Below are 25,827 nucleotides of genomic sequence, written 5' to 3'. Positions count from 1 at the left end.
AGTTCAGGGATCCCGACTGTTATGCAGGCCGTCAGGGAACCCAGGGCTCCATGCATGCGCTAGCCGATTACCAACTGAGCCACCTCAGTCCCTCTTCTGCTGTCATGCAGCTGGGCAACAGGACTCGTGGGTGTTTGGGCTGAAAACAGGTTGATTGCCCTGCATACAGCAGAGGGGAACCTGGATGAGCCCTCACTGCCTGCCAGTGACCCAGGCTGTGTTCCCTCCAATCCAGCTGTTCCAGAGGTGCAGAGTCTGCAGGCCAAAGTGGTGGATAAGGTTTACCATAACAAGGTGTTACCATGGTTCCCAACAAATTTTCCTCATTGGAGATTTTTGGGGTTTCCAAAGGGACCAAAGTCAGCATGGAGCAGGTGTGAACTGTTGTAATGGGTACTTGGTAGTCCCAACATCCCCCACCCCAGAGGCTAGGATAGGAAGAAATGACGATGCCAGGATCTGAAAAATGGGTGAAGACACTTTGGAGGGTACCTGCGGCCACTCTACCGAGATAGGGAAGCCAAAACCTGCACCATCTGCCCAAGAGCCAGCTGTGGCTGTGTGTATGGCAGCTAAGTACAGGTAGCTTTGTATCTCAACTAACCCTAGTAGCTGGGCCCACCTGTGAGAGATCTCTTGACTGGACCCTAACCTGGCCACACCTTCTGGTGGCAGTCTGCATAAAAGGCACAGAAGGAATCCTTTGCTCTCTGCCTGCTGGCCCTCTCGCTGGCGGGTTCGTCTACCCTGCAGCTGAGGCACTCCTTCCCTGGTGAGAGCCCACTTCTTCAGGATTCCAGGGCAGTCTGACGACTCCAGCGCTGGATTGGGACTGCTGAGACATCCTGCTTCAGGACTAGGACAACCCAGGTCACAGCCCGTAAGCCACACTAATACTCTATCAATTCTGTCCCTTTAGAGACCCCACAACTCGTCACCCAAGCATTCAGGGCAGTGAGGAAGGAGTGTGAGCCTTTGAGAAGAGAGGCAGAGACCATGGTTCCGCTGCTGAGCACACGCCGGGCACAAATAGGCCCTGGGCTCACGTGCAGCGGGAACGGGATGACCCTTTGATCAACACTGGGTCTTTTAAATGCTACTTTAATAACCTTGCAGACCATGAACATGACTCTGAGTTCTAGAAACAGCAATAGACAGGAGACTTTTATACAAAAATTTGTTGCTTACAAAACATACGCAAAAGAAAGCTAAAAGAAAAAAGTAATAAGACACAGAAGGCCTCGTTCTTGCTAAGTTTTGTCTACATTAAAAAAAATCTGATAACTAATGTTCTTTTATTCTCCTTAAAAAAAAAATACGCTTAGGCACGATGTGCTGGTGGCTCTGAACCAGAACCAGTCCCCGGCTGCCCCTGCCAGGGTGTGGTCCAATCCTTCCTTCGTCCACAGTTAAGGCATCTTTCTTCTTTTCTGAAAAGTGAGCATGCTGCTTTTGTTTCCAGTTTCGGTTAATGGATGGGGGAGAGCTCCCCTCAGCTTGGCTCCTGGGGCCAGGACACAGGGCGGCCATGGAGCCCCGAGGCCCCGCAGCGTCTGTGGAGCCTTGCTGCTGCCGTGATGATCCGGAGCTCTCCGCCACGCCTGGTGCACTTCAGGCAGAGTGTGGTGGTCCCTGGTCCCACGGAGATCCATGCATTGGCTCACAGGTGCCCGGGTGGGTTGTGAGCCTCACCCAGGCCAGGGTGGGCGGCCGACAGCGCCAGCTGGGGATCCCCGACCACGCCAGACACCTTCTCCTCCTCCCGCCGCTTCAAGCAGGCTGCTTTGGGGTTCAGGTTGCGTTCTGGGGGAAGTGGAGGAGAGCGCAGTGGGAGACTGTCCACAGTTGGAGACAGGGAGGGTTGGGATTGTGCTGTGGCCACCCCTGGCCAGCAACAAGCCAGGGCAGAGTAGGATGGGGCGGGCGCAGCCTACCTCGCACCTGCTGCTCCAGGCCCAGGATAACCTGCACCGCCTGCTGCAGGATCAGCAGCTTGGTCTGCGCCTTATCCGACTTGAGGTGTAGCTGGCACATGCGGCCCAGCTCCCGGAAGGCCTCGTTAATATCCCGCACGCGCACCCGCTCCCGTGCGTTATTGGCCATGCGCCTCTCCCGGTCCCTCAGGTCCTTCTCCTCCAGGGACAGCACCTCGTCCGTACTGCTGGGTCACAGCACCGAGCCTCCGTCAGGGGGGGGGGCGCTGCACGCTGTGTGCTAATGTGAGTGACACGGGTGCGGCCAGTGTTGGGGAATGTGCGTGGTAAGGAGTGGTGGCAGCTCTTCAATGTGGTCAACCCCAAAGGGCGTCTGTCTCTGGGAGGCCGGGTGGTCACTCTGGGAAGGAGAGGCCTTACCCTCCCCTAACACATGTGGAGGAAGGTGGGACTTGACAGGGCAGTGGCTCTGGGTGACAGGATTCAGGGCTGGGCTGAGGCCTAGAAGGCTCATGGAAACAAACAGCACTCGGGCCTGAGCCCCGCACCCCAGAGCCATGGCCATCCTAGCTGGGCCAGGAGCAGTGCCCATCTCCACTGTGACGGACACCATGGCAGCAGCTCCAAATGCCCGAGCACAAGGCTGAGACCCTGTCCTGCCTGAGCTGAGCCCACGCCTCAGTCTCCCCCTAGGGGTGCAGACGGCAGTCACCTAGGCTGTGAAGGCCAGCACGTGCCCTTTGCGGCTCATGCCCCTGCTGCCCACGATGGACCATATCCCTCTGGGTGGCAGTAGTGGCCCCAGACCTCAGGACAAGCGCGCAGACCAAACTGCATGTGGGCACAGAGGCTGTGTGCCCAATGAACCCTTTCCTTCCCCTGAGGCCATGCAGGGCCTTATGGGACAAAAGGCCCCAGGTGGCAGTGTGGCCAGTCCTGTCCACAGGGCGGCAGGTGCGAGGTGCAGGGCGGCAGGTGGCAAGCAAAGGCAGGGGACAGCCAGGGCAGAGGGAAGAGCATGAGAGACAGAGCAGATGAGGCGGACTTGTGGGACACAGGGTGGACCACACGCTCTGCCACCACAGACACAGAGACCTTGGAACAAGGAGAAAGTGGAGCCGGCTCGGCAGAGCTCACGCTGCAGGAGAGAAAGTGTTAACGGCGGCAGCCAGGGCAGTGCAGGTTAAGGAAGCAGAAGGGGCCAAGCTGAAGTCCTCCCTCACCGGCTCTGGGGCAGGTGGATGGGGAAACTGAGTCAGGAAGAAGATGCTCTCAGAGAGGTGGGTTGGGTCCCTGGCAAAGTGAACAGGGATGGGACCTCTGGGTCCTTGGGGAGTGGGGGTCACTGGCCCCTAACAGCCAGGCTCTGGGATAAGGCCGGGCCAGCAAGCGTCTTGGATGGGACAATTTGAAAGAAGTCCTCAGGCCAGTGGAGCCAGGGTGACGCACTATAGGGAAGGAGCGTTAGGGACAGGGATGGAGGGTGGCCAGTGTGGGGACAGTCAACCCGGATGACTAGCGGAAAGAACCACCTGTGGTGGGGTATTAACGCAGGGACAGAGTCCTGCAGGGGCAGTTGGGGTGGTGCCAGTGAGGGTGAATGGTGTTGGGGAGTCAGCATGTGAGAAAACCCATATGAGGGATCAGCAGGCATGGACAGTCGAGGTGTGAGCAAGTCAGGATGAGAACAGTCAGTGTGTGGAGATCAGTCATACGGGGAACAGCTGATGTGGAAAACATAGTGATGTCAGTGAGGGCAGTGGGGAGTTATCAGTGGGGGGCTCAGTGAGGATTGAGGAGTCGGGGAGGATGGAGTCAGGGAGGATGGAGGAGTCAGGGAGGATGGAGTCAGGGAGGATGGAATCAGGGAGGATGGAAGAGTCAGGGAGGATGGAGGAGTCAGGGAAGATGGAGGAGTCAGGGAGGATGGAGGAGTCAGGGAGGATGGAGTCAGGGAGGATGGAGGAGTCAGTGAGGATGGAGGAGTCAGGGAGGATGGAGTCAGGGAGGATGGAGTCAGGGAGGATGGAGGAGTCAGGGAAGATGGAGTCAGTGAGGATGGAGGAGTCAGTGAGGATGGAGTCAGGGAGGATGGAGGAGTCAGGGAGGATGGAGTCAGGGAGGATAGAGGAGTCAGGGAGGATGGAGTCAGGGAGGATGGAGTCAGGGAGGATGGAGTCAGGGAGGATGGAGTCAGGGAGGATGGAGGAGTCAGTGAGGATGGAGGAGTCAGGGAGGATGGAGGAGTCAGGGAGGATGGAGGAGTCAGGAAGGATGGAGGAGTCAGGGAGGATGGAGTCAGGGAGGATGGAGGAGTCAGTGAGGATGGAGTCAGTGAGGATGGAGGAGTCAGGGAGGATGGAGTCAGGGAGGATGGAGGAGTCAGGGAGGATGGAGGAGTCAGGGAGGATGGAGTCAGGGAGGATGGAGGAGTCAGGGAGGATGGAGGAGTCAGGGAGGATGGAGTCAGGGAGGATGGAGGAGTCAGGGAGGATGGAGTCAGTGAGGATGGAGGAGTCAGTGAGGATGAAGTCAGTGAGGATGGAGTCAGGGAGGATGGAGGAGTCAGGGAGGATAGAGGAGTCAGGGAGGATGGAGGAGTCAGGGAGGATGGAGTCAGGGAGGATGGAGGAGTCAGGGAGGATGGAGTCAGTGAGGATGGAGGAGTCAGTGAGGATGGAGTCAGGGAGGATGGAGTCAGGGAGGATGGAGTCAGGGAGGATGGAGGAGTCAGGGAGGATGGAGTCAGGGAGGATGGAGTCAGGGAGGATGGAGTCAGGGAGGATGGAGTCAGAGAGGATAGAGGAGTCAGGGAGGATGGAATCAGTAAGGATGGAGTCAGGGAGGATGGAGGAGTCAGGGAGGATGGAGGAGTCAGGGAGGATGGAGTCAGTCCGTGTGGATGGGGGCAGTGGGTGAGGATGGGGTCACTGGGTGTGGGGTCAGTTGGTGAGGATGGGGTCAGCAGGTGTGGGGACAGTTGGTGTAAGCTGAGGGCTGGTCACTGGTGCATGGAGAATCGAGCAGGGACAGTCAGCGCTGGAAGTCAGTACAGAGAACAGCCTGCAGAGAACCGTGTCCGGGACCAGAGGGTGTGCGGGTTGGTTGTGAGGGACAGTCACTGTACTCTGGCTGGGGTAGCAGGGAGGGGAGCATCGCGGAGGCGCAGGGCGCGGGCCGCCCACTGACCTCGCACCTGCTGCTCCAGGCTGAGGATGACGGCCACGGCCTGGTGCAGGATGAGCAGTTTGGTCTGTGGCTTCTCGCTGCTGAGGTGCAGCTGGCACATGCGGCCCAGCTCCTTAAAGGCCTCATTGATGTCGCGGACCCGCAGGCGCTCGCGGGCATTATTGGCCACCCGGCGCTCCTTCTCCCGCTCGGCCTTCTGCTCTGGGGGGAGAAGGTCGTCCTCGTCCTCGTCTGGGCTATGGGGGAGGGGAGCCAGGGGCCAGAGGGAGACAGTGAGGAGACGCGGTGGCCTGCAGGGGCCTCCTGGGGTCTGTGTGCACGTGTGATGTATGTGCACGTGTGGCGTGTGATGTGTGCGAGGCCTGAGGGGAGGGGTTTGGCACCTGGTGCGCGTGCGTGGGGCCTTCAGGTCCTTCTTGTCCTCCTCGGCGTCGGCCACTGATGCATTCTCCTCGTCGTCCTTCTCCTCACGCTTGATCTCACTGACTCCTGCCGTGGCGCCTGCCCTCCCGAGTCCTGCAACAAGCCTGGGATGAGGGGTGGCAGCAGCCACCAAGCTCCCCTGAGGGGCCCTTTGCCAGGGCGCAGCTGATTTGTGGGGACATAAATAAAGATGGAAATAAAACAAGCCACCAAGACTGCTGCCTCAGGCCAAGGTTAGAGGGGCTCCCTCCCCACTCAAGATCTAGTCTGATGCTGAAGCCAGACTAGAATCAAGTCCCACACCACACGCAGCAGCGGAGACAGAGACCCGCACTGTGAACTCCAGAGTGGGACATTTCTGCCCTGTCCTCCACCGTCCGAAAGCTCTCCACAGCCCACAGGGTCCCTTGCATGCTGGCCTGCTGTAGTCTTAGCGGCCTCCTCCATCCCCCTTGCTCTGCCTCCAACCCATCAGGCTCCATCCTGCCCTGGGGCCTTTGCAGTCTTGCTGGAATCTCCCTCCCTCCGTCAGCTCCTGGACTCAGCAGAACGGTCACCCTAAGACACCATCCCATTTCCCTTCCACTTGCCCTAAACTTTGCCCTGCTGGCCCTAATATCCCCTAAAACTGTTAGAAGGGAACTGTCCCCATGACCCTGCTGACACCCACTATGGAAACCACACCTGTCCTAGGCCCTCATCTGAGAAGCAGGCACCCTCCCTGCCAAAGGAATCAGCCTGGCCCTGCTGGGATCCTGGGCCCCATCCTGTGCCTCAGTGTCCCCAGACTGAACCAGACACAATAGTCCCAACCTTGCGAGCAACAATGAGGATCTGGACAATCTTGGCCCCTTGGTGGGTCTGACAGTCTGCGTGTGCACGTGTGTGCATACATGCATGTGCACACACAAGTCACATCTATCAAGTATCCTGCCCTTGTCACTTAATCCCAAGGTGAGTCTCACTGAACTTGGAGCCCCCCCATTCCCAGAGATCCTCCTGCCTCCCGCTCCTCAGTGCTGGGTTACAAGGTGCACACTCAGGTGTGAGAACTACCAACTGAACAATGTTTTGAGGCACAGGCTCTCACGAACCTGAGGCTGGCTAACTGCCCAGGGACACACCACTGTGTGTCCAGTTCGGGTCTGTAACTGAATGCTTAAGTTGGACTGAGCCACCCTTCCAGCCTCGAGGGACAGGAATTCTGTCCTTCCCTCGGTGATCAAGCCCAGGACGCTGGGACTCACCACTGTAGGAGTCAGGCGGCCTCTGTGAGAGATCGGGGAGGGAGCTGGGCTGGCTGGGGAGGCTGGTGTGATTATGCAAAAGACTGGCACCGCTGTTGAGGCCATCCTCAGGGTGGCCTCCACTGACCAGGCCCGCGTGCCGCCCGCCCAGTGGCATGGGGCCCGCGAAGCTTGTGGTCAGCGCCCCATGGCCAGGCAGAAGTCCATGGAGATCACTAGCGGTGCCCACAGCGTGGCTGCGAAGGACATGGATGGCCTCATCTAAGCGGTCCTCCATCTTGCTCTGCTGTGTGAGTGGGTAGAGAAGGTTCACTGAGCCCCGGCCAGGCAGCAGGCAACTCGTCCCTGCCCCTCCTGAAGCTGCCCCTGCAGCACACTGAGTGACTTCTCCCCCCGGAAGGGCTCCATATTCCAATTCTGTGGTGATGGGATTGACTGGCACTTGATACCTGGCCAGCAGGGAGGGGACACTCACCAGGCCGTGGAGACCCCCGTCGTAGCTGGGAGATAAGGCACTGGGGGCTCCTGCCCGGGGCCACTGTGATGTCCCTGGAGGGGAAGGAAAGCCATGAAGGAACCCAGGCAGTGGGACCCAAGGCTGGATGCACTCAAACATGCTCGACACAGCCACTGCAGACACCGCTCAATCTTTGAACCCCAACTCCTTCCTGCCTGGGGAACATGACCCCTGACCTCAGAGGAGCCAGTCCTGACAAAACAGTTACTCTCTGTCCCTCCACACCTGGATCCACTGCTGTGAAGGTGGTTAGCTCCAGAGGCGACCAGACAGGCCCAGCTGAGGACAGGAGTGGGACCGCTCTGTAGACCAGGCTGCCTTGAACTCAGAGATCCACCTGCCTCTGCCTCCTGAGTGGCTGGATCAAGGCATGCACCACCACACCAGGGAGAGCGTTTGTTTTGTTTTGTTTTGTTTTTAACTCCTACCTCCCAGGACTTCTAGAGGCTCCTGGCTCCCACCTGATCTCACCTAGTTGATGCCCTGCCACCGCCACCACCCACCCCGGCGTGGTGTTCCTCACAAGAGCTGAGCCTGAGGTCAACAACTGGACAAATCACAGGTGGAGGCCCACCTTACCCTCATGCCACCTCTCACTACCTGGCCAGGACTCCAGCCTGGGGACAGCCCTGAGGTCACACATGGTTCCCGTGCCCATCCCATACACACCTGGCAGGCCCTGGGGTGAACCCACAGGCGTTGAGGGGCTAGGTGAGAAATTATTGCTGGAGTGATCTGGGGAGTAGATCTGCAGTGATGGAGACAGAGGAAGGGGCAGTCAGGACCACCACGAGGCTACCAAAAGTCCCCCTCTGCCACCACCAGTCCAGGCCCCTGCTTACCGAGGCCAGTGCCTTCCCAAGGGCATCCCCTGAGCTGCTGGCTGTAGTCCCTCGGGTACCTGTTGAGAGAGACAGGTAAGTCCTGTTCTGGGAGCCTCCATCCTACGAATGGTGGGACCCTCCCTCTGATGACACCCACCACCCCCAGTGTCATGTCTTGCCTAACACTGACACCTGTTCCTTCTCTGCCTTGGTTTCCCCCAGAGTCAAGTGGAAGAGCCATTTGTCATCGAGGCCTGCTCCTAATATTCCAGGGTCAATCTGAGGTGCCTCAAGGAGGGGACCATGTTTTCTAGCTCTGGCCCAGCAAGTGTCTCATCTCCATGGAGCCCTGATGCGGCCTCTTGGCTCCTACCCGGAAACACTGGGTTTGACCTCACCCATGAGGCTGTCTGCCCCGCTCACAGGAGGCGTATGGCCAGAAGTGCCACCGTAAGTGCCAGGGGCGGCAGAGAAGCTGGACACAGCTGGTAGTGTGCCGTTGACCTCAGATCCATGCAGCTGGTAGCTCTGAAGGGACAATTAGTAGGTGAGGGGCACGGTGATGGTCGAGGAGTGGGCCGGAGCAGGCAGGTCCCCCGACCACAGCACCTACCATGCGTTCCTGCTGCTGGAGGCCCCCAAAGGCACCGCTGCCCACAGAACTGCTGCCTGGTGCAAGAGGCAGAGGGGATGAGCCATCTCCTAACATGGGCCCAAAGCCTGCTTGGCCGGAGGGACTCCAGAGCTCTGCCGAGGGGTGCAGGCTGCTGTCTGTGTGGAGGAGGAAGATGAGCCTAAGGACCCAGCCCTGTAGAGCATCCCCCCGCCCTCGGGAGCCCCACACACCTGCCACATAGAAGGGGGAAGGGTAGGTGCTGCTGGGGGTCTTGGCAGAGGGGTAGGCTATAGCATCCCTGCTGAAGCTGTCACCTGAGCTGGGTGGATACACCTGCAGAAGGAGGGCAATATTGGAGGAGGGTGTGGAGCCATCTCCCCCAGCCGTACCCTCCAAAATGTCCCCTCCATGCTCAGCTCTTGTCTAGCATGAGCCAGTGCTGGAAGTCTCCCTGTTCCTCTGGGAACATAGGACCCCTGCTCTCAGAAGCAAAATCCCACCTACCATACCAGCATCAACCCTGACCAGCTGGCAACAGCTGAAACTCTGACAGCTTGAAGAAATGGGGTGTGGGTGGGGGGAGGGGGGATCCTGCCACCAGTGTCTGCCCTGGGACAGGACTCAGGAGGGGATCGGTTGCTCATGCCTGCCCTGGCACAGGACTCAGGAGGGGATCGGTTGCTCATGCCTGCCATGACACAGGACTCGGGAGGGATCAGCTGTTCATGTCTGCCCTGGCATAGGATTCAGGAGGGATCAGCTGTTCATGCCTGCCCTGGCACGGGAGCAGGCAGCAAGTCTAAGCTGGCTGCTGGGTTAACTTCCACCTAGCTTAACTGGGTTTTATTGGTCATAGTCTCTGATCTTAGTTCTGCTCCCCCAATATGTGTGTTTCTAGGGAGCCCTGACCTATGCCCTCCACCACTGCTGGCCCCAGTACTGACATCAAAGGAAGCTGCGGGGTTCTGGGCACACAGAGGAAGCAGGGGCCTGAGGCATTAGTATACAAAGTGCACTGTGTAGCACAGGCCAGCCTACAGTTTGTGACCTTACCTCCCAAGTGCTGGGGGAGGCGGCCAGGCTGAAGAACCCAGCACACCGCCTTTCTTAAGGTGATTAAATCATAGGCACATAGCACCGTGAACCACCAAGGGCCAACAGCCATCTGCCAGGGTGGACAACCAGCCAAACACCAAGCCGGTGGGTGGGAACACTTCCAGCCTTGGTAGGTGGGTGTGGCTGGGAACAGGGGGGACATGGAGGGACCAGCTCACATGGATCCCCCATCACCTCCCCCGACCCTACTGTTAGAGGTTACAGGCAGAAAACCACTCCTAAGCTAGAGGGAATGAGGCCCGAGGAAGGACTTCCCTGGGGAACAGACGCTTGCTCAGTCCATACATGCCAACCCTCTGGTGACCCATGGGATGTGGCCACAGATTCTGGCACGGAGAATTCACCATACACGGTGACTATAGGCTCCAGGCCTGCCCATACTCACAGAGGAGGGAAGACCAGGCGGGACCTTCCGGACCTTCTTAGGCTGCGTATCTGCAGGGAGCAAGAATAGAGGACACACTCCCCACATGTCCTTCTATGGACACTACTAGGCTGGGGTCAGGACCCAGGAGCGCACACTTCCAACATTTTTTCTTTTACTGTTTGTACTGCACTATGTATTTTCTTCGCTCTCCCCTTCTACCCTCTCCCATGACCCCCATACTCCTAATCTACACAGGAAATCATGTCTTCTCTTTTCTATGTAGATCCATGTATGTCTCTCTCAGACTCATAACACAACCATAAAAACCTAGCGGCGGTGGTGCACACCTTTAATCCTAGCTCTCTGGAGGCAGAGACAGGCAGATCTCTGAGTTCAAGGCCAACCTGGTCTACAGAATGAGTTCCAGGTTAGCCAGGGCTACACCAAGAAACCCTGTTTCAGAAAACAAATCTAAAAACCCAGAGTCCCACCCACTGGGACTAAGATGGGGGGGGCCCTGCACAGAGACACCAGCATGCCCTGTGGGCGCAAATCAAAGCACCCACTGTGAAGCCCTCTGTGGCCACCGAGGCTCAGCGGCACCCAGCCTAGGCGTCAGCCTATCATATTGTCCCTTACACATGCACGTCCCCAGCTCCAACTCACCCAGGCCACCGTCTGCAGCTCTCCGCCGAGGGTTGCTGGGATATGAGGGGTAATACTGGGAGCCGCTCTTGACACCAGATGGAGACAGTGGTCCAGGGTTGCTGAGGCCCAGCTCGCCTGGCAGGAAGGCAGCCTGGGGGGGGATGAGCAACCAGGAAGCTGGGGCTGATGTCTAGACCCAGGCCTGATCCCCACCTGAAGACCCTCTCAGCTGTGAAGATCAATGCTACATGGGTAAGGCCAGCCCCCAGGTTTCGCCGATACACAGCACCCACGACGTGCCTTCTCCTTACCCATCATGCCATCTCACGGCCACCTCTCGCCAGGGGCACAGGTGCCCACGCTGGGGTATGAACCCCGCTGACAGTGGCCTCGTGTAAGCAGCCAAGTTGGGGCACGAGAACCATACCCCGTACAATGCCAACTGTGCTCCTCACATGGGTTAGGGCTACTGAGCGGCTTGGGGACTGGAGAGGTGACGTGAACAGGGCCATGGTTGGTGCACAGCTTGGTCCTGGTTGCTGCTTAACAACTGCAGCTCCCCCAGCAGTCTCAACTCCAAGGGTCACCTTGGAGATCAGGCCAGGATAGCCCTTCTGCCTCAGTTTACCTGACTCAGTGCTCCAACACTGGTTTCTCTCCCGAAGGTGGCATAGGCGCTCCGTTCACTGCCCTTGCCTGCAAGGGATAGAAGGAAGTCACGACAGACCCCAGGAGGGTCCCCCAGACAGTGGGGAGTTGTACATGGTGGGTCTCTGGCAGGGCCCTGCCTGGACAGCCCAGCTGCCCAGTCCCCCTAGATACAGGAGGACAAGGGGAACCGACTATCTACAAACTTCTCTGTTCTTTTTTTTCTTTGTGTAAGATGGGTTGAGGGTTTTGACTGCGTGTATGTCTGTATGTCTGTGCACCATGCATGTGCCTGGAAGAGGGGTTCCTTGGGATTAGAAGATTCCTTGGACTGGAGTTATGGTTGCTGTGTGCCACCACACGGGTACCTGGACTGAGCCCAGGTCCTCTGTAAGAGCAACAAGCACTCTTAACTGCTGAGCCATCTCTCCAGCCCTGATTGACTTCCCAATCATCCTGCTTCAGCCTCCTGAGTGGTTGGATTCTGAGGGCTGCTGACCCTGCCAGCACTCAGTGCTCCCAGGGTCCACCCTGGGGGGGGAGGGAGATGACACAGGATGGGTTGGAACAGACACAGCTGGCCTCTGTGGGAACTGCCCTCTGGCCCTGCCATCCTGTCAGGCAGGACACCCGAGGAAGAGGCAGGAGAAGGAAGCCCAAAAGGGAACATGCACCCCACAACTGCAGAGGCCACGTTGGGCCATGGTGGAAGGAGCTGGGGTCAGGGGTCAGTGCTGACCAATTCCGAATTCTAGAAACATCCCACTCCTGAGTTAAACCTTCGCGGTTTTTCAGGCCTTCTGACCCACTGCCCGGTGATTGGTCTCCGTAGCCCCCCAGCAAACAGGCAAGGCTCACTCTCAAGTGGGGCAGAAGCCAGGACTGTGACCGCACCCCACTGTGCAGAGAGTGGCCACACTCACCTCCAAGCCCAGCTCCTAGGAACGTGGAAGAAGGTAGGCTGCTGTGTGATTCACTGAAGTGGGCACCTTCACTGTAAGTCTAGGGGAGACAGGCAGAATGGGGGGGTGCGGGTGAGACAGCTGTCCCAGAGGGAAGGGAAACAGGGGACCTGGGCCTTGCAAAGGTGTCTCACCCGGCTGGGGTCGAAGGAAGAGCTGTTCTGGTCACTGCTGCCCCAGGAGCCTGAGCTGGGACGGTCCTCAAGCCCTGCAGAAGGCAAAGGGAAGCCTAGCCCAGTTCTCAGGGGACTCAGAAGGCTTAGGGTCCCCCTCCCCCAGATATGCCTAACAACAATGAGCTCAGCCGCCTCCATCCTGCGCAGCCTGTGCCGACTCAATCCCACAGCCAGGGCTCTTGTTCAGGTCTGTGTGTGATCGTGCAGGACTGGGCATCTGAGTCAGAGAGGTTGGCAAAAGTGCAGAGAAGCAGGGTCTCCTCCTGGGAGCCAACCAGCTCAGTGGGAAAAGGCAGACACTGTCAGACAGGGACAGTGGCACACCTGGCTCAGGCTCTGCAGCCTCATAGGAAGGTCAAGGGTTTATGTGGTGAGACAGGGGTTAACGAGCCTGGAGCCCAGAGGACCTTGTCCTGAGGGGCGGAGTAAACCAGGGCTGGGCCCTTATCTTCCCCAACACCTCAGGAGCAGCTAACGGCCTCTCCACCCACAGCAAACTCTCCTTCCTGACCCCTAGGCTATCCCCACACACAGGGACCACAGGGTCCAGCCTTGATTCCACCCAACTTGGCCACATGGTCACACAGTGTGCCTCAGTTTCCCTATCGTGAAACTGGATGGACAGGCAGAGGAGGACTGAAGTGTCCACATCCACATTCTGGGCTGGGGGTCCTCCTGGGCCTCCCCCCCACCACGTACTCCATGAGCCCCCAATGCCGCCCAGGCTCTGCACCAGGAACTCTCAAACCCTAGAGACTTTATTACGAGCCTCTGTGCTCATCATCCCCTCCCTGGAGAATCGGGTTTAATTGTGGTTAATTTGCATGATTATGCATATTAATCTCTCCACCTCATGAATATTCGCCTCTCATTACACCTTCTTGTTTCCTGGTAAAGTTTCAGTGTGCAGGGAATGGGGGGCTGGGATACAGCCTCGGGGGCTACAGGAACTACCACTAGCATCAGGTGCAGTCTGGGGTTGTCTACACCCCAAAATTTTTCACTGTCCCGGTGAGGCTGGGGTGGATGGGCAGCCAGCACCCACATTGTTGTGATCCCACCAATCCTTTTTTTTTAAATATTTATTTATTTATTATATATACAATATTCTGTCTGTGTGTATGTCTGCAGGCCAGAAGAGGGCACCAGACCTCATTACAGATGGTTGTGAGCCACCATGTGGTTGCTGGGAATTGAACTCAGAACCTTTGGAAGGCAATGCTCTTAACCACTGAGCCATCTCTCCAGCCCCCTATCCCACCAATCCTTATTCAACATAAACCCCAGGGTCATACAGGATGTTCTGGAAGCCCAGACCCAGCCTGGGTGACCCCTGAACTCAGCATACAATTGTCCCATCCCAGAACTTGGCAATGTTAAAGATCCCCCGAGAACCCAAGATCTTCCAGCACAAGCCTTGTCTCTTCCCTCTGGAAATGACAAAACTCGGGAGCCCTTCCCCCACCCCATTAATAGTTATTAAAATCACCCCAGCTGATAAATTATGCATCTTAATAACTATCATGAATATTCATACACACTAATTAAAACATTCTAACGGAAGAGCACCAGGAAATGGCTACCTCCATCCAGAGCCGGGCTCAATGACACCCAGACAACTTAGAAGAAGGCCCATATTTAGAGTTCTATTCTTCTGAAGCACTGTTGACACTCTGGCTTCCGACTTGCTTTTATAAATAAAGTTTTCTGGCACACGGCTCTCCTGGTCATGTGCTGTCTGTCTACAGCTGTATTCATGACAAGGCTTTCGTTATGAGGCCCATCGTGGAGACGATCACCTGCCCTGGTGTACAGTACGGTGGAACTCACCCATCGCCACCATTTCTTCCTCACTTCCACAGTCCACTCAACAGGGACGATGCCCAAGCAAGCACGACAAAGGAACCTGCCTTCCCTCCTACTACCTCCACTCACAACGCCGGAAGACAAAGCCACGAGAGCAGAAGCAAGTTTGAGACAAGCCTGGTCTTTATAACACATCTCAAGAGACCCAAAACGAGGGCTGGAGAGATGGCTCGGTGGTTCCAGAGGTCCTGAGTTCACTTCTCTAGGCCTCTGGCTTCTCGCTTCCCAGGGTACCGCACTCGAATATACATGTGCACACTCGTACATCATTGGAAAATAGTGAAAGTAAACAAAATACAAAAAAGAAAATATATGGCTGCATGAATAATATGGTCATGATATATACTCAGAAAAAAACTCAGTAGAGAATGTCTGAGAGCCGGGCGGTGGTGGCGCATGCCTTTAATCCCAGCACTAGGGAGGCAGAGGCAGGCGGATCTCTGTGAGTTCAAGACCAGCCTGGTCTACAGAGCTAGTTCCAGGACAGGCTCCAAAGCCACAGAGAAACCCTGTCTCGAAAAACCAAAAAAAAAAAAAAAAAAGAGAGAGAGAGAGAGAGAGAGAGAGAATGTCTGAGAATTTTAGGCGGAGTTCCACCCCCACCAATGGCTCCAGCCCCTCATTGGGGATTCTAGGCAGGGCTCCACCCCCACCAATGGCTCCAGCTCCTCACTGGGGATTTTAAATGGGGCTCCACCCTGACCACGCCCACAGGCCCTCAAAGTCAAGACTCAGGCAGAGGGCAGACTAGGCAGTTTGTGTCTGCCTAGCATGTTTGAGGTCCTGGACTCCATCCTAACACACCCTCCCCCATCAAATCGAAATGACCAGTGAACACATGAATCCGAAACTCCTAAAGTCCGGCAGAGAAAGATAAGAACTTTTCAAAGAGGAATTAAGATGAAAGTAGAAAGGAGTCGATGGCAAATATCGATTCTTCTCCAAGGAGAAAGATTCCACAGCAAGATCAATACAACAGACCAGGAGACAGTCAAGGACAAAGGGACAGAGGCAGGAAGGCAACTTTACAGGCAGCTATGGAACATTGGAAACAGGGTGGGGACAGATGGCTCTGTTTTGAGGAGTGGGGCTCACATAGCCAAGCTGGCCTGAACTCACAAACCTCCCTGCCCCCTTCTGAGTGCTGGGATGACAGGCTCCCACTCCCACATTCTTCTCCTGAGTGGGAGTGGCTGATCTTTGAGGGACTGGCTGGCCCACTGACCAGGCTGTCTCAGTGAGAGGACACAGAGGTGCGTTTCACAAACACGAGGACTTGAGTTCGAGTCCCAGAACCCACCTAAAAAGCCAGGCATGATGCTTACTAGTACTGGAGAGGTAGAGACAGGAAGATCCCTTGAGCCCAGGGGCCAGCCAGCTTGGCTGGATAGGAGAGCATCAGTTGTAGAGACCCTGTTTCAGTAAACACAGTGGAGCTGGGCGGTGGTGGTACACACCTTTAATCCCAGCATCCAGGGCAGTGCAGGTGGGTCTCTGAGTTCGAAGTCAGTCTAACTTACAGAGAAACCCTGTCTCAACAACAACAACAAAAACCCAACAAGAAAAGCAAGGAGGAAGGCAGGTTGAATAGCCACGGAGAGCCCCCAGCCACCAGGAAGCTGTGCCCCCTTCACGGCCTCTGCTTCAGCTCCTGCCTCCAGGTTCCTGCCCCTCATGATGAGCCACACAAAACACTGTCCTCCCCACGCTGGTTTTGGTCACCGTATTTGCCATGGTGACAGTAAGCGTCCTAGGATTCTCTAAGACCCAATATGACACCGGTCAGCCACTGCAGTTTGAGACAGGGTTTCTTAGTGTAGCCCTGGCTGTCCTCAAACTCTGTAGACCAGATTGGTCTTGAACTCAAGAGATCCTCCTGCCCCTGCCCCTGCCCCTGCCCCTGCCCCTGGAGTGTTGGGATTACAGGCATTGGCCACCACCTTGGCAGACCCAGTCTTATGTGGGACCAACACAGCACAGGACAGCTCTGGAAACACCAGTCAACACCACAGGTTGGAAGCCGGGCGGTGGTGGCACACGCCTTTAATCCCAGCACTCGGGAGGCAGAGGCAGGCGGATCTCTGTGAGTTCGAGACCAGCCTGGTCTACAGAGCTAGTTCCAGGACAGGCTCCAAAACCACAGAGAAACCCTGTCTCGAAAAAAACCAAAATAAATAAATAAATAAATAAACACCACAGGTTGGGAAGGAAGGCTGCTGTGGGATACTTTTGCGCTGCGTGAAGATGTGTTGCTCTGACTGGTGTCATAAAAAGCTGAACGGCCAATAGCTAAGCAGGAGGTAGAGGAGGGACTTCCGGGCAGAGAAAGCAGAGGAATGTAGGCCACAGAAGCCATGGAGGAAACAGGAAGTACAAGATGGAAGAGGGTAGCAGCATGTGCTAGAACAAACCTAGGCTATCAGCCAGGCTTTCATAATTAGTTAAGTCTCCCTGTTATTATTTGAGAGCTGGCTGGCGGGACAGAGACTCACAAGCCCAAGCTGGCCTTCCATTTGTATCTAGCAGAGAATGACCTGAACTGCTCATCCCCCTCCCTCCTTCACCTAGTGCTGGGGTTGTCCCACCATGGCTGGCAGCAACTGAATTCTAGCCCTCCACTTGGAGACTCCTGATCCAATCCCCAGCAGCAAATAAAACAGAATAAACCCACTGGGCCATATGACAGCACTGAGCTTGCAGAGGCCCCAGGTTCAGCTCCCAGCACCCACTGCAGCCGTCTGCAACTCCAGACCCTGGGGACCTGACACCCTCTTCTGGCCACAAGAGGTACCAGGCACAGACATGAGGTACAGATACACATGCAGGCAAAGCACCCACGTTGCAGCCTCCTGATCACCACCACGGGGTAACCACTGCCTCAATGCTCTGCACCCGGGAGAACCCAGAACTCCAAGAACACCTCTTGAAGTCACCCTGTAACACACAGTGCTTTAGAAATGATGGTAGAAATTTTTCTAAAGCCTTGGTGGATTTTTGTTTTTATGACAGGACCTCACTACATTCCCTGGAAACCTGGAGTTCCCTGTGCAGACCAGGCTGGCCTCTGCCTCCTGAGTGGTGAGATTAAAGGTGTGCACCTCACACCTGGCCAGGCAGTAATAAAGGGAGGGATGTATCCTGAGCACCTCGAGGCACACTTCAAGAGGACTCCATCTATGCAGCAGCAGTGGGGTCAGGGATGTGAGAGAGAGAGATTAGAAGCTAAGCCCCTTCCTATGCAAAGAGCATCTGCAAGCCAACATGTATCACACAGGTTCCTACGTGAAAAGACACTGCAAGTCAGCATTGCTTGTGAAGAGTAATTCCAAAAGGAAACACTACCAAGAAAAAAGAAACTCATCAAACACAGGCGGGCTCAAGCCATAGAAGGAACTCACCAAGAGACTGACAGGTCTGTGATCCTTAGCTGCCACCCATCCTGTACCGACAGTGCTGGGGACCTGCCGTATGCACCCCATCCCCCTGTATTCAATCTTCAAGAATAGGGCAAACACCCTTCCTGCAGTCCAGACTGATAGAAGTGCTGTCCCCTCAAATGGCCCATGCGGTCTCTATCCCCTGTGGACGTTGGGCTCTAGGCCACACAATCGTGTCCCCAGGACAGAGAGGTCACATGCCAGGCTTCTCAGGGCCTGAACGTAAGCCTGGTCCCCGAGGGTCCAAGGGCATATGAGTGGGAGCAGGTCTGGAGCTTAGAGGGCTGCACGGGAACCATGGAAACCAGAGGGTGGTATCTTCAAGGTCCCATCCTGCTGAGCCTGCCTGCCAGTGAGATTCGTGTCAGTTGTGCCCTCCTCAGGGAGTCACCTCCAGGCCCCAGAGCAGGCCTTGGCAACCAGGGAAAAAGGTTCTGGAGAGCCGTGCTGCCAAGAGGGCAGCCCATCCCACCCTAACAATAGCTGCCAACCTGACCTTACCCCCCCTATCGTGGCCGGAAGCCTGGGCACTGAGGACTGGGGGCTGCTTCCGGGGTGACGGGAGCCTGTGGGGATTTCCAGGCCTTCAGGAGTGCCCAGATGGCCTTCCATCCACTTCCTCAGGCCGAGGGGAAGACCAAGACTGATGGCCTTGCTTTTGGGAGGGGTAAGCAAGAACCACCCATACCAGCTTCCCAGATGTATCCCTCCACATGGCCCAGAAGGACCCTCGCTTAGCAAAAGCCAGCCAGCTGGGATCTGAGACCTCACAAGTCCTGGGTCCTAGGAAGCCCCCAGCCCCTGCCGTCCCTTCTAATCAGGTTCGGCCATGTACATATCAAGCACCTAATATATGTTCAAAATGCAATTACTTGGGGAGGCCAGGCCGCACTGTGGGCCTAGAGGCCTAGGCTCCAGTCAGCCCAACCCAACGGGCTCTATAACAACCATACTCTGGAGGGGCACGTGTGAGGAAATGCTACTGTCCACAGGCCGACCCACAGACGATGCGCCCCTCAGTCCTACCTGAGCCTGCAAACTGGGATCCGGCCAGGGAGGCAGGCCGGCCCTTCCCGTTGGCCACAGGCAGTGGAAACATCTGTGGGGACAGAGGAGAACAGTGAATGGCAGAGCAGAACTTGGAGCTCTGGGGACGGGGGACCCTGTGGCAGAAGACTGCAGCCAACTCTGAAGCTGAAAGGACACTAGGCTAAAGGGGAGGGATGGGGTCCCACTTGCTAGAGGGTATGACTTACAATTTGTTTTTGTGGGAGCCCAATCCTGGATGTCATTTCTCGGCAGGATTTCTCTGTATAGCCCTGACTAGCCTGGAAATTGCTGTGTAGCCAAGGCTGGCCTCGAACTCACAGCCTTTGCCTCCTGATTGAGTACTGGGGTTAAAAAGTGTACGGGCGGTGGTGGCGCACGCCTTTAATCCCAGCACTAGGGAGGCAGAGGCAGAGGCATGCGGATCTCTGTGAGTTTGAGGCCAGCCTGGTCTACAAAGGGAGTTCCAGGACAGGCTCCAAAAGGTACAGAGAAACCCTGTCTCGAAAAAAAAAAAAAGTGTAGGGCCATCTTGTTGTCTGTTTTTTTTTTTTTTTTTTTGGTTTTTCAAGAAAGGGTTTCTCTGTAGCTTTTTTTTTTTTTTTTTGGGTTATGCCAGCACCTGAACCATCTACTCTAGGTCACGTGTTTCTTCCCACCCCAGCATGACTGCAACACGCTTCTGTTCAGCAGGGTGGCCAGGCAAGAGTCCCCAAACACCACGGCGGCCCCCCACTTGAGACACACACTGCCAGGAAGTGTGGCCCAGCCCCTACTAAGGGGAAACTGAGGTTGTCCCCCTAGCACTTGGGAAGCAGAGGCAGGAGAAAAGGTCATCCGTGGCTACATAGGGAGTTAGAAGCCACATGAGACCTTGTCTCAAACAAATAGGGAGAGGGAACTGGGCACTAGGTGGCAGAACTGGTCATGTGCGTGAGGGTCTTGGAGGGAGCCTCTTACTCGCAGGATCCTGACCCCTCCCAGCTCTTCCATGCCCAGAGTGCTCAGTCTCTACATATTAAAGGCTCCAAGGCACAGACAGCCAACCCCCAACCTGTGTGGGGCCCAAGAGACAGGAGTGGTGAGAAGGTCCAGGCTACCCACACCATCCTCTATACCTTCCCTAGACAACGAGGCACTGACAGTGCAGCCCCACAGCCGGGAAGGCGCAGGGGCCACCATCCCTATCCCCACCACACAAGGAGCGTGGCTCTGTTTGGGGCCAGCACAAGCTGCAGGGTAAGATTCTGTCTCAGAACACCTAAGAGGGGCAAGGCAGAGGGACAGCTCAGCGGTTAACACACTGGCTGCTCTTCCAGAGGACCTGAGTTCGGTTCCCATCACCCACATGGTGGCTCACAAGCATCTGTCTCCAGTTCCGGGATCTGATACCCTGCTCTTCTGACCCGAGCGCAAAGGGCACAAACGGGATACACAGACACACACACACGTGAGAAAAGTTAAGAATGAAGGACAAGGTGGCACATACCCCGTCTTCCCAACACTTGGATGCTACATGAGATCCCAGCTCAAAAACAAAGCCTTCCAAACAGGAACCTACCACCCAACACGGCCACTTGTTACAAGAGGTGACTCCTGCCTGGTGACTCCTACCTTCTTCAGTCTCAGTTTCTCCTCTGTGCTTCAGGATGCTCTCTGACCTACATCAGGGGAAACCCTGGGTCCTTTGGACTAAAGAGGAGGTGGCCCGGAGGCTTGGGGTGTTCCCTTGGGTCCAACAAAGCTGAGCTGCACCCCCAAGCTGGTGTGTTCCGGGCCACTAGGCCGTGACCTGTCAGTTTAACAATAACAAAAAAGAAAAAAAAAAAAAAAAAAACAAGCAGACCGGGCCTCTGCCTACTCAGCCAGGGAGGCAAAAATAAGATGGACCTTAAAAATATCGGCAGGGCCTTCCGGAGCCTTGGGGGCTCCGTACCCACGGCTGCATTTCCGCAGGCCTGCTGCCTGGTGCTGTTTCGGTATGGGCACGCTTGTTTTTGGCATAATTCTGCGGCCTGGGTGCCTTGTGGGGAGGAGCAGGGGAATTCAGGCCGGAAGTCGGCCAAGGAGCTTTCAGGGCACAGTGGTGCTCCTGGGGGTGGGGCTGAGAGCAAGACTCCACAAGCTCAGAAAATGATGCTGGGTCCTGAAGCCCAGGCCCAGTGTCCCACAAGGTGCCTGCTGCATATACGGTTGAGCTAGGGGCCTAGTTGTGGGGATGCCCACCAGCTCATTCCTGGGTGTCTCTGTGCTCTGACTTCTGCCAGCCGGCAATTTCTCTGGGCATTCACACAGCTGGAAAGAAAGGACTTCCACAGAATTGGCAAGAACTGCCCACCTCTCCCCAATCACGGCTGATGATGACATGCTAACGGAACAGGGTGTCTCTGAGGTTCCCAGCATCGGTCAGCACAGCCTGGGACCTCATTCTCACCATTTCTAACTCTGATGGTCACTTTCCTGACTATAGTCAAGGCCACCAGCCCCCCACAACCACACTGGGCTCCTGCAATGAGCAAGGCAGAGGAGAGGCTGGAGACCTCCTCCCTGGGCTCAGTTCCCCCATTTGAAGTGGTAGGTGGGTCCATTTCTTTTGTGGGTGTCACCATGCCTGTTGGGGGGTCCCAATCCTTCATTCCCACTTTTGGGAGCTGGGGGCCCCATGCCGACTGGCACACACCCCTCCCCCTTTGGCAGTACTCTCCAGCCTGGGAGCAGAGGAAGGCATTAGGGGGCAGCTCACCATGCTGAAGTCCAGGAGATCACTGAGCTCTTTGTCGGAGCCCACAGGTGCCATTCTCTGAGACTGGTTCATCGTCCGGCCAGGGCCACAGGCGTGGGAACTGGGGTGGGTTCCCCAGGCCTAGAAACAGCCCTGTGTGGTGACACCAGAGACAGGTGGGGAGAGAGGTATGAGACCGTGGACAAGTAGGGACTACAGGCAAGGGCTGGGGGGGTCAATGGGGCCCAGGAGGGAGGCAGCAGGCAACCTGGATTTTGGGGGATCCCCTGCAGAACCTTCCACAATAGAGGGGGTACACATAAGAACTATCTCCACTCCCAGAAGTTCATCAGAGCATGATGTTTCACATCTTAAAACAGTGTTGGGGGGCTGGGAACACTCCTATCAACTCCCCTGGGGTCCATGGGCCCCATCAAGGAGGGGAGAAAGGCCTGGGCCCTGTCTCCTCCATAAATTTGGTGGCAACTTCTCATTCAGCAGCTGTCACAGAACACTCAAAACCCGTCACCCCCAAATTCAAAGCAAAACTTCAAGACTTCACTGGTGGAACAGATGGATGTTTTGCCTGGGACCCACAAATTCTCCCTCACCCCCAAAACCTAAACTCATTCAGAAAAGTTAAAAGACAAAACCAAGCCAAACAGTCTGTCTCACTGTCAGGACATATCTGGGAATTATTCAGAACAAAGTCTGAAAACACCCTTTTACCAACATCACCCTGGGGGCAGGGGGTGCCAAGAACTGGGATTCCCCTTTAGGTACGGGGGCTCTGTTCCACCAGCAGGGGTGGGAGTATCCACCTGCCAGGCCACATCCCATAACACAGCCCAGGGAGGAGAGGAAAGCCCAGTAGCTCACCACACATTAAAGAAATTATCTTTTTCCCAGGGTTCCCCAGAAAGGAGAGAAGGCAGGGGTGACCCGAGAAACCACAAGGTGGATGGAGAAGGAGGTTCTGGGGCTGAGGAGGACCCGAGTCCAGAAGTTCAAGGACCCTAATTCTTCTGTTTGCCAACTCAGACAGGGGCACATGAAACAGCGTGGAGTACCCCTTCCCCCGCTGTTTCTTTTCTTTTTCTTTTTTATCCTTTTTGGAGGACTGTGAAACTAACTTTTTTTTTCTTCTAAGTTGTACGAAACCACACTTTTTTTTTGTGGGGTACTTGAAACCGATTTTTCTAGGTAACCCCAGGGGGAGAGGTACCACAAACACTGTGGGGAAGGGTGGAGTGAGACTACCTGAGACTTCTTGGATTGTTAAGAGGGAAGAATGGGGGACAACCCTCCCTTTCCTCCCTCCCCCCACTCCAGCAGCGAGGGAGGGAGGGAGGCTGGAAGCTCTCTGAGGCTCAAAGGCAGGCCACCACTGTGTTCCAAACCCAGGCTGTGCCGCGCCCCACATTAACACAGAGCAGATGTTCCGATGTTGGGGTCCCCATGTCTCCCCACCTTCTCTGTACCCAGGGGTCCCTTTCTTGTAGCAGACAAAAGGACCTGCTCTTTTTTTCCTCAGAACTCTAGCTTGAATCAGGGGGCCCATTTCTGAGTGTGTATTGGGGGGAGAGGTGTCTCCTAAGGTCCCCAGGAGTTGGGGAACCCCTAGCTAACGAAGTGATTATCCTTGCTCTTCCTTCCAAACTTTCAACTCGAATGCAGGGTTGGGGGGCCTCCCTGGCAGAGGGTGGGTGGGAAAGGGACACCTCCCTCAAAATCCCCAAGAGTTAGAGAACCCTAGTTTGTGGAGTGGGGGGGGATAAACCTCACCCCTCCAAACTCCAGTCAGGATTAAAAGGTATGTTTTCAAATGATGGGGTGGAGGTCGGCGGTAAGGGGATACCTCCCCTAAGATACCCACGAGTTGGGGCACCCCTAAGCTTGGAATAAAGAGATGGTCCTTTCTCTCCCCTCCTAACTCCAGTTCCGATCGGGGCACCCCTTTTTGAGGGTGGAGGTTGAGAGTAGATGGTAAGGAAACACCGCTCCCAAACTCCCCATGAGTTAGCGAACCCCTATCTGATGAAGTTGGGTGACCGTTCGAAGAGAACCGTCACAAAAGAGGCCTGGGCAAAGTTTGCTCCCAAGTACGCGCGTCCCCTCCACGTCGCCCCCTCTCCAGGCGCGCAAAGTTGAAGGCAGAGAACAATGCGCCGCTGGGCCCTGGGCCCTGTGTAAGGGGGACGCGTGCAACTCTCCCCCGGGGGCTCACCCCATCCCCAGCTTCCCCGCAGACCCGACAGAGACCCGGAGGCAACTTTTTCTTTCCATGCACTAAGCAGAGAAGGGGGGGGGTCCCCACCATGAGCGCGTCCCCGTGCGCCCCACGCGCGCGCCCGGGGCCCCTCCGCGTGCGCTCACCTGCTGGGCGGGGGCATGCACCGGGTGCACCGGGCTCCCTGCTGCCCACCGCCCTCGGGGACCCCGGGGACAAAAGGGTGGCGGGCGCGTCCCCGAGGGTCGCGCGTGGGCGGCGGGAGCGCGCAGGGCTCGGGGGCGCGCGTCCTTCCTCCTCCTCCTTCTCCCCACTCGCGTTCGCGTCGCCTGGCCTCTCTCGAGCTTCTCGCAAACCAGGCCCCGCGGGAAGGGACCGTAGCAGAGGCGGCGGCGCGCGGCGGTGGCCCGCGGTGGCCCGCTACGCCCGCAGCCGCCGGAGCAGCCTCATCTTCCTGCGGCGGGACCCATGTTCCGCCCCCCCACCCCGCCCCGCGGAAGCCACGCCCCGTGGAAGCCACGCCCCCACTATCCGAAAGCCACCTCCCCCGAGCCGCCGCAGCCGCGCCCCGACCGGATGCACGCCACGGATCCCTCCACTACCTCTTGAGGCGACACTAATATACACCACCTCACAACAGTCCACTGTCAAAACACCCACAGAGATTACCATGACACCCAGAATCAACCAGCATCTAATACTAAAGTGCTTCCGGCGGAGGTATTATCTACCAGACCGCGGTAAAGCCTCAGGGACTATCTTCCTACGCGGTGGAATACAGACACTGAGCAAAGCGTCATGACGCAAGCGGGAAGAACCATGAGAATGCACGAGAAGGCCCATCACAGGTAGCCAATGGACAGACGGGAAGCTTTGATTGGCAGCGGCTTTCACCATTCATCATGAACCCGCGGCTGCATTCCCGCCCCCACGGCAGAGGCGGGATTCTCGAGAGAGAGAGAGAGAGAGAGAGAGAGAGAGAGAGAGAGAGAGAGAGAGAGAGAGAGAGAGAGAGAGAGAGAGAGGGAGAGAGGGAGAGAGGGAGAGAGGGAGAGAGGGAGAGAGGGAGAGAGGGAGAGAGGGAGAGAAAGGAGAGAGAGAGGAGTCCGCGAGACGCTCTCTCGAGGGGAAGGAGGTGGAAGGGCGGAGGTTGGAATTTATTTTCTGGTTGGTATGCCCGCCGGCGCCGCCACGTCGAGTGGGTTCTATATGCGTTTCTAGGGTCGACCCTGGGTCTTATGTGTTGCGAGCGGGTATATCAAAGTCGGGAGGGGATATCAGATCCTTAATGAGAGGTTAGGAAACTATGGGTCATTCTGTTTCCTGCTGAGGGACCCCCACGTGGATCAGCTTTTTCTTCTCTTGAAAACAGATGTTCCGGGATATGTATAATAAAAAATGCTGGCCGTGGTGGCGCAAGCATTTAATCCCAGCACTTGGGAGGCAGAGGCAGGCAGATTTCTGAAGTTGAGGCTTCCGGGACAGCCAGGGCTACGCAGAGAAACCCTCTCTCGGAAAGCAAAACAAAAATTTTTAAATGAAAATAAAATAAATAATGAAGCAAGGTGTTGTGGCGCACGCCTTTAATCCCAGCTCTCTGGAGGGGAGGCTTAGGCAGGCGGGTCTCTGAGTCTGAGGGCAGCTATAGTTGCAGACCAGTTAGAGCTCTGCAAGAAGTAATGAGTGAATAAACACTTTCCACCTCCCCTAAGGTCTCTAGAGAGAAATGTCCCTCTGTCCCTCCTCCCTAGCCTCTGCTCTGGCTGTGCCCCATGTCAGTCCAATGAATACAGCTCAAAGGAAGCCAGAAGGGTGGCGTCCAGATACCAAGGACGTGCCCCAGCACCACACGGGTCTA

The 25,827-nt window shown here is 56.3% G+C and overlaps 1 protein-coding gene across 6 annotated transcripts; it reads right to left on the bottom strand.

Annotated features, from left to right (window-relative positions):
• Positions 1-1,085: 1,085 nt before the first annotated feature.
• On the bottom strand, positions 1,086-24,254 carry Tcf3 (transcription factor 3). 6 transcript variants are annotated; one of them, XM_075975467.1, is made up of 18 exons: positions 24,116-24,254; positions 21,761-21,892; positions 18,997-19,069; positions 12,626-12,699; positions 12,453-12,531; positions 11,510-11,577; positions 10,900-11,032; positions 10,252-10,301; positions 8,981-9,083; positions 8,748-8,905; positions 8,533-8,662; positions 8,153-8,211; positions 7,980-8,058; positions 7,269-7,342; positions 6,794-7,079; positions 5,507-5,639; positions 5,124-5,359; positions 1,086-1,803 (listed from the first exon to the last, which is right to left on the bottom strand). In XM_075975467.1, the coding sequence occupies exons 2-18, from the start codon at positions 21,830-21,832 to the stop codon at positions 1,661-1,663; spliced, it is 1,950 nt and encodes a 649-aa protein (XP_075831582.1). In that variant the 5' UTR covers positions 21,833-21,892; positions 24,116-24,254; the 3' UTR covers positions 1,086-1,660. The 6 variants fall into 6 exon arrangements, with proteins under 6 accessions (XP_075831582.1, XP_075831584.1, XP_075831586.1 ...); XM_075975469.1 differs by lacking the exon at positions 5,124-5,359 and adding an exon at positions 1,935-2,161; XM_075975471.1 differs by lacking the exon at positions 5,124-5,359 and adding an exon at positions 1,935-2,158.
• Between the last annotated feature and the right edge of the window lie 1,573 nt (positions 24,255-25,827).

The sequence above is a fragment of the Microtus pennsylvanicus genome, chromosome 6, assembly GCF_037038515.1.
Source record: "Microtus pennsylvanicus isolate mMicPen1 chromosome 6, mMicPen1.hap1, whole genome shotgun sequence".
NCBI lineage: Eukaryota > Metazoa > Chordata > Mammalia > Rodentia > Cricetidae > Microtus > Microtus pennsylvanicus.
This window is presented reverse-complemented; position numbering and strand designations above follow the sequence as displayed.

Bases quoted from the DNA above. Each gene is read 5' to 3' on its own strand.
- Tcf3 (XM_075975467.1), bottom strand. From the start codon at position 21,832: ATGAACCAGTCTCAGAGAATGGCACCTGTGGGCTCCGACAAAGAGCTC. The intron at 12,532-12,625 runs GTGAGACACCTT...TGTCTCCCCTAG, and splicing joins CTTCCTTCGACCCCAGCCGG to ACTTACAGTGAAGGTGCCCA. The intron at 9,084-10,251 runs GTGAGTATGGGC...CTCCTTCTGCAG, and splicing joins CGCCTGGTCTTCCCTCCTCT to GTGTATCCACCCAGCTCAGG.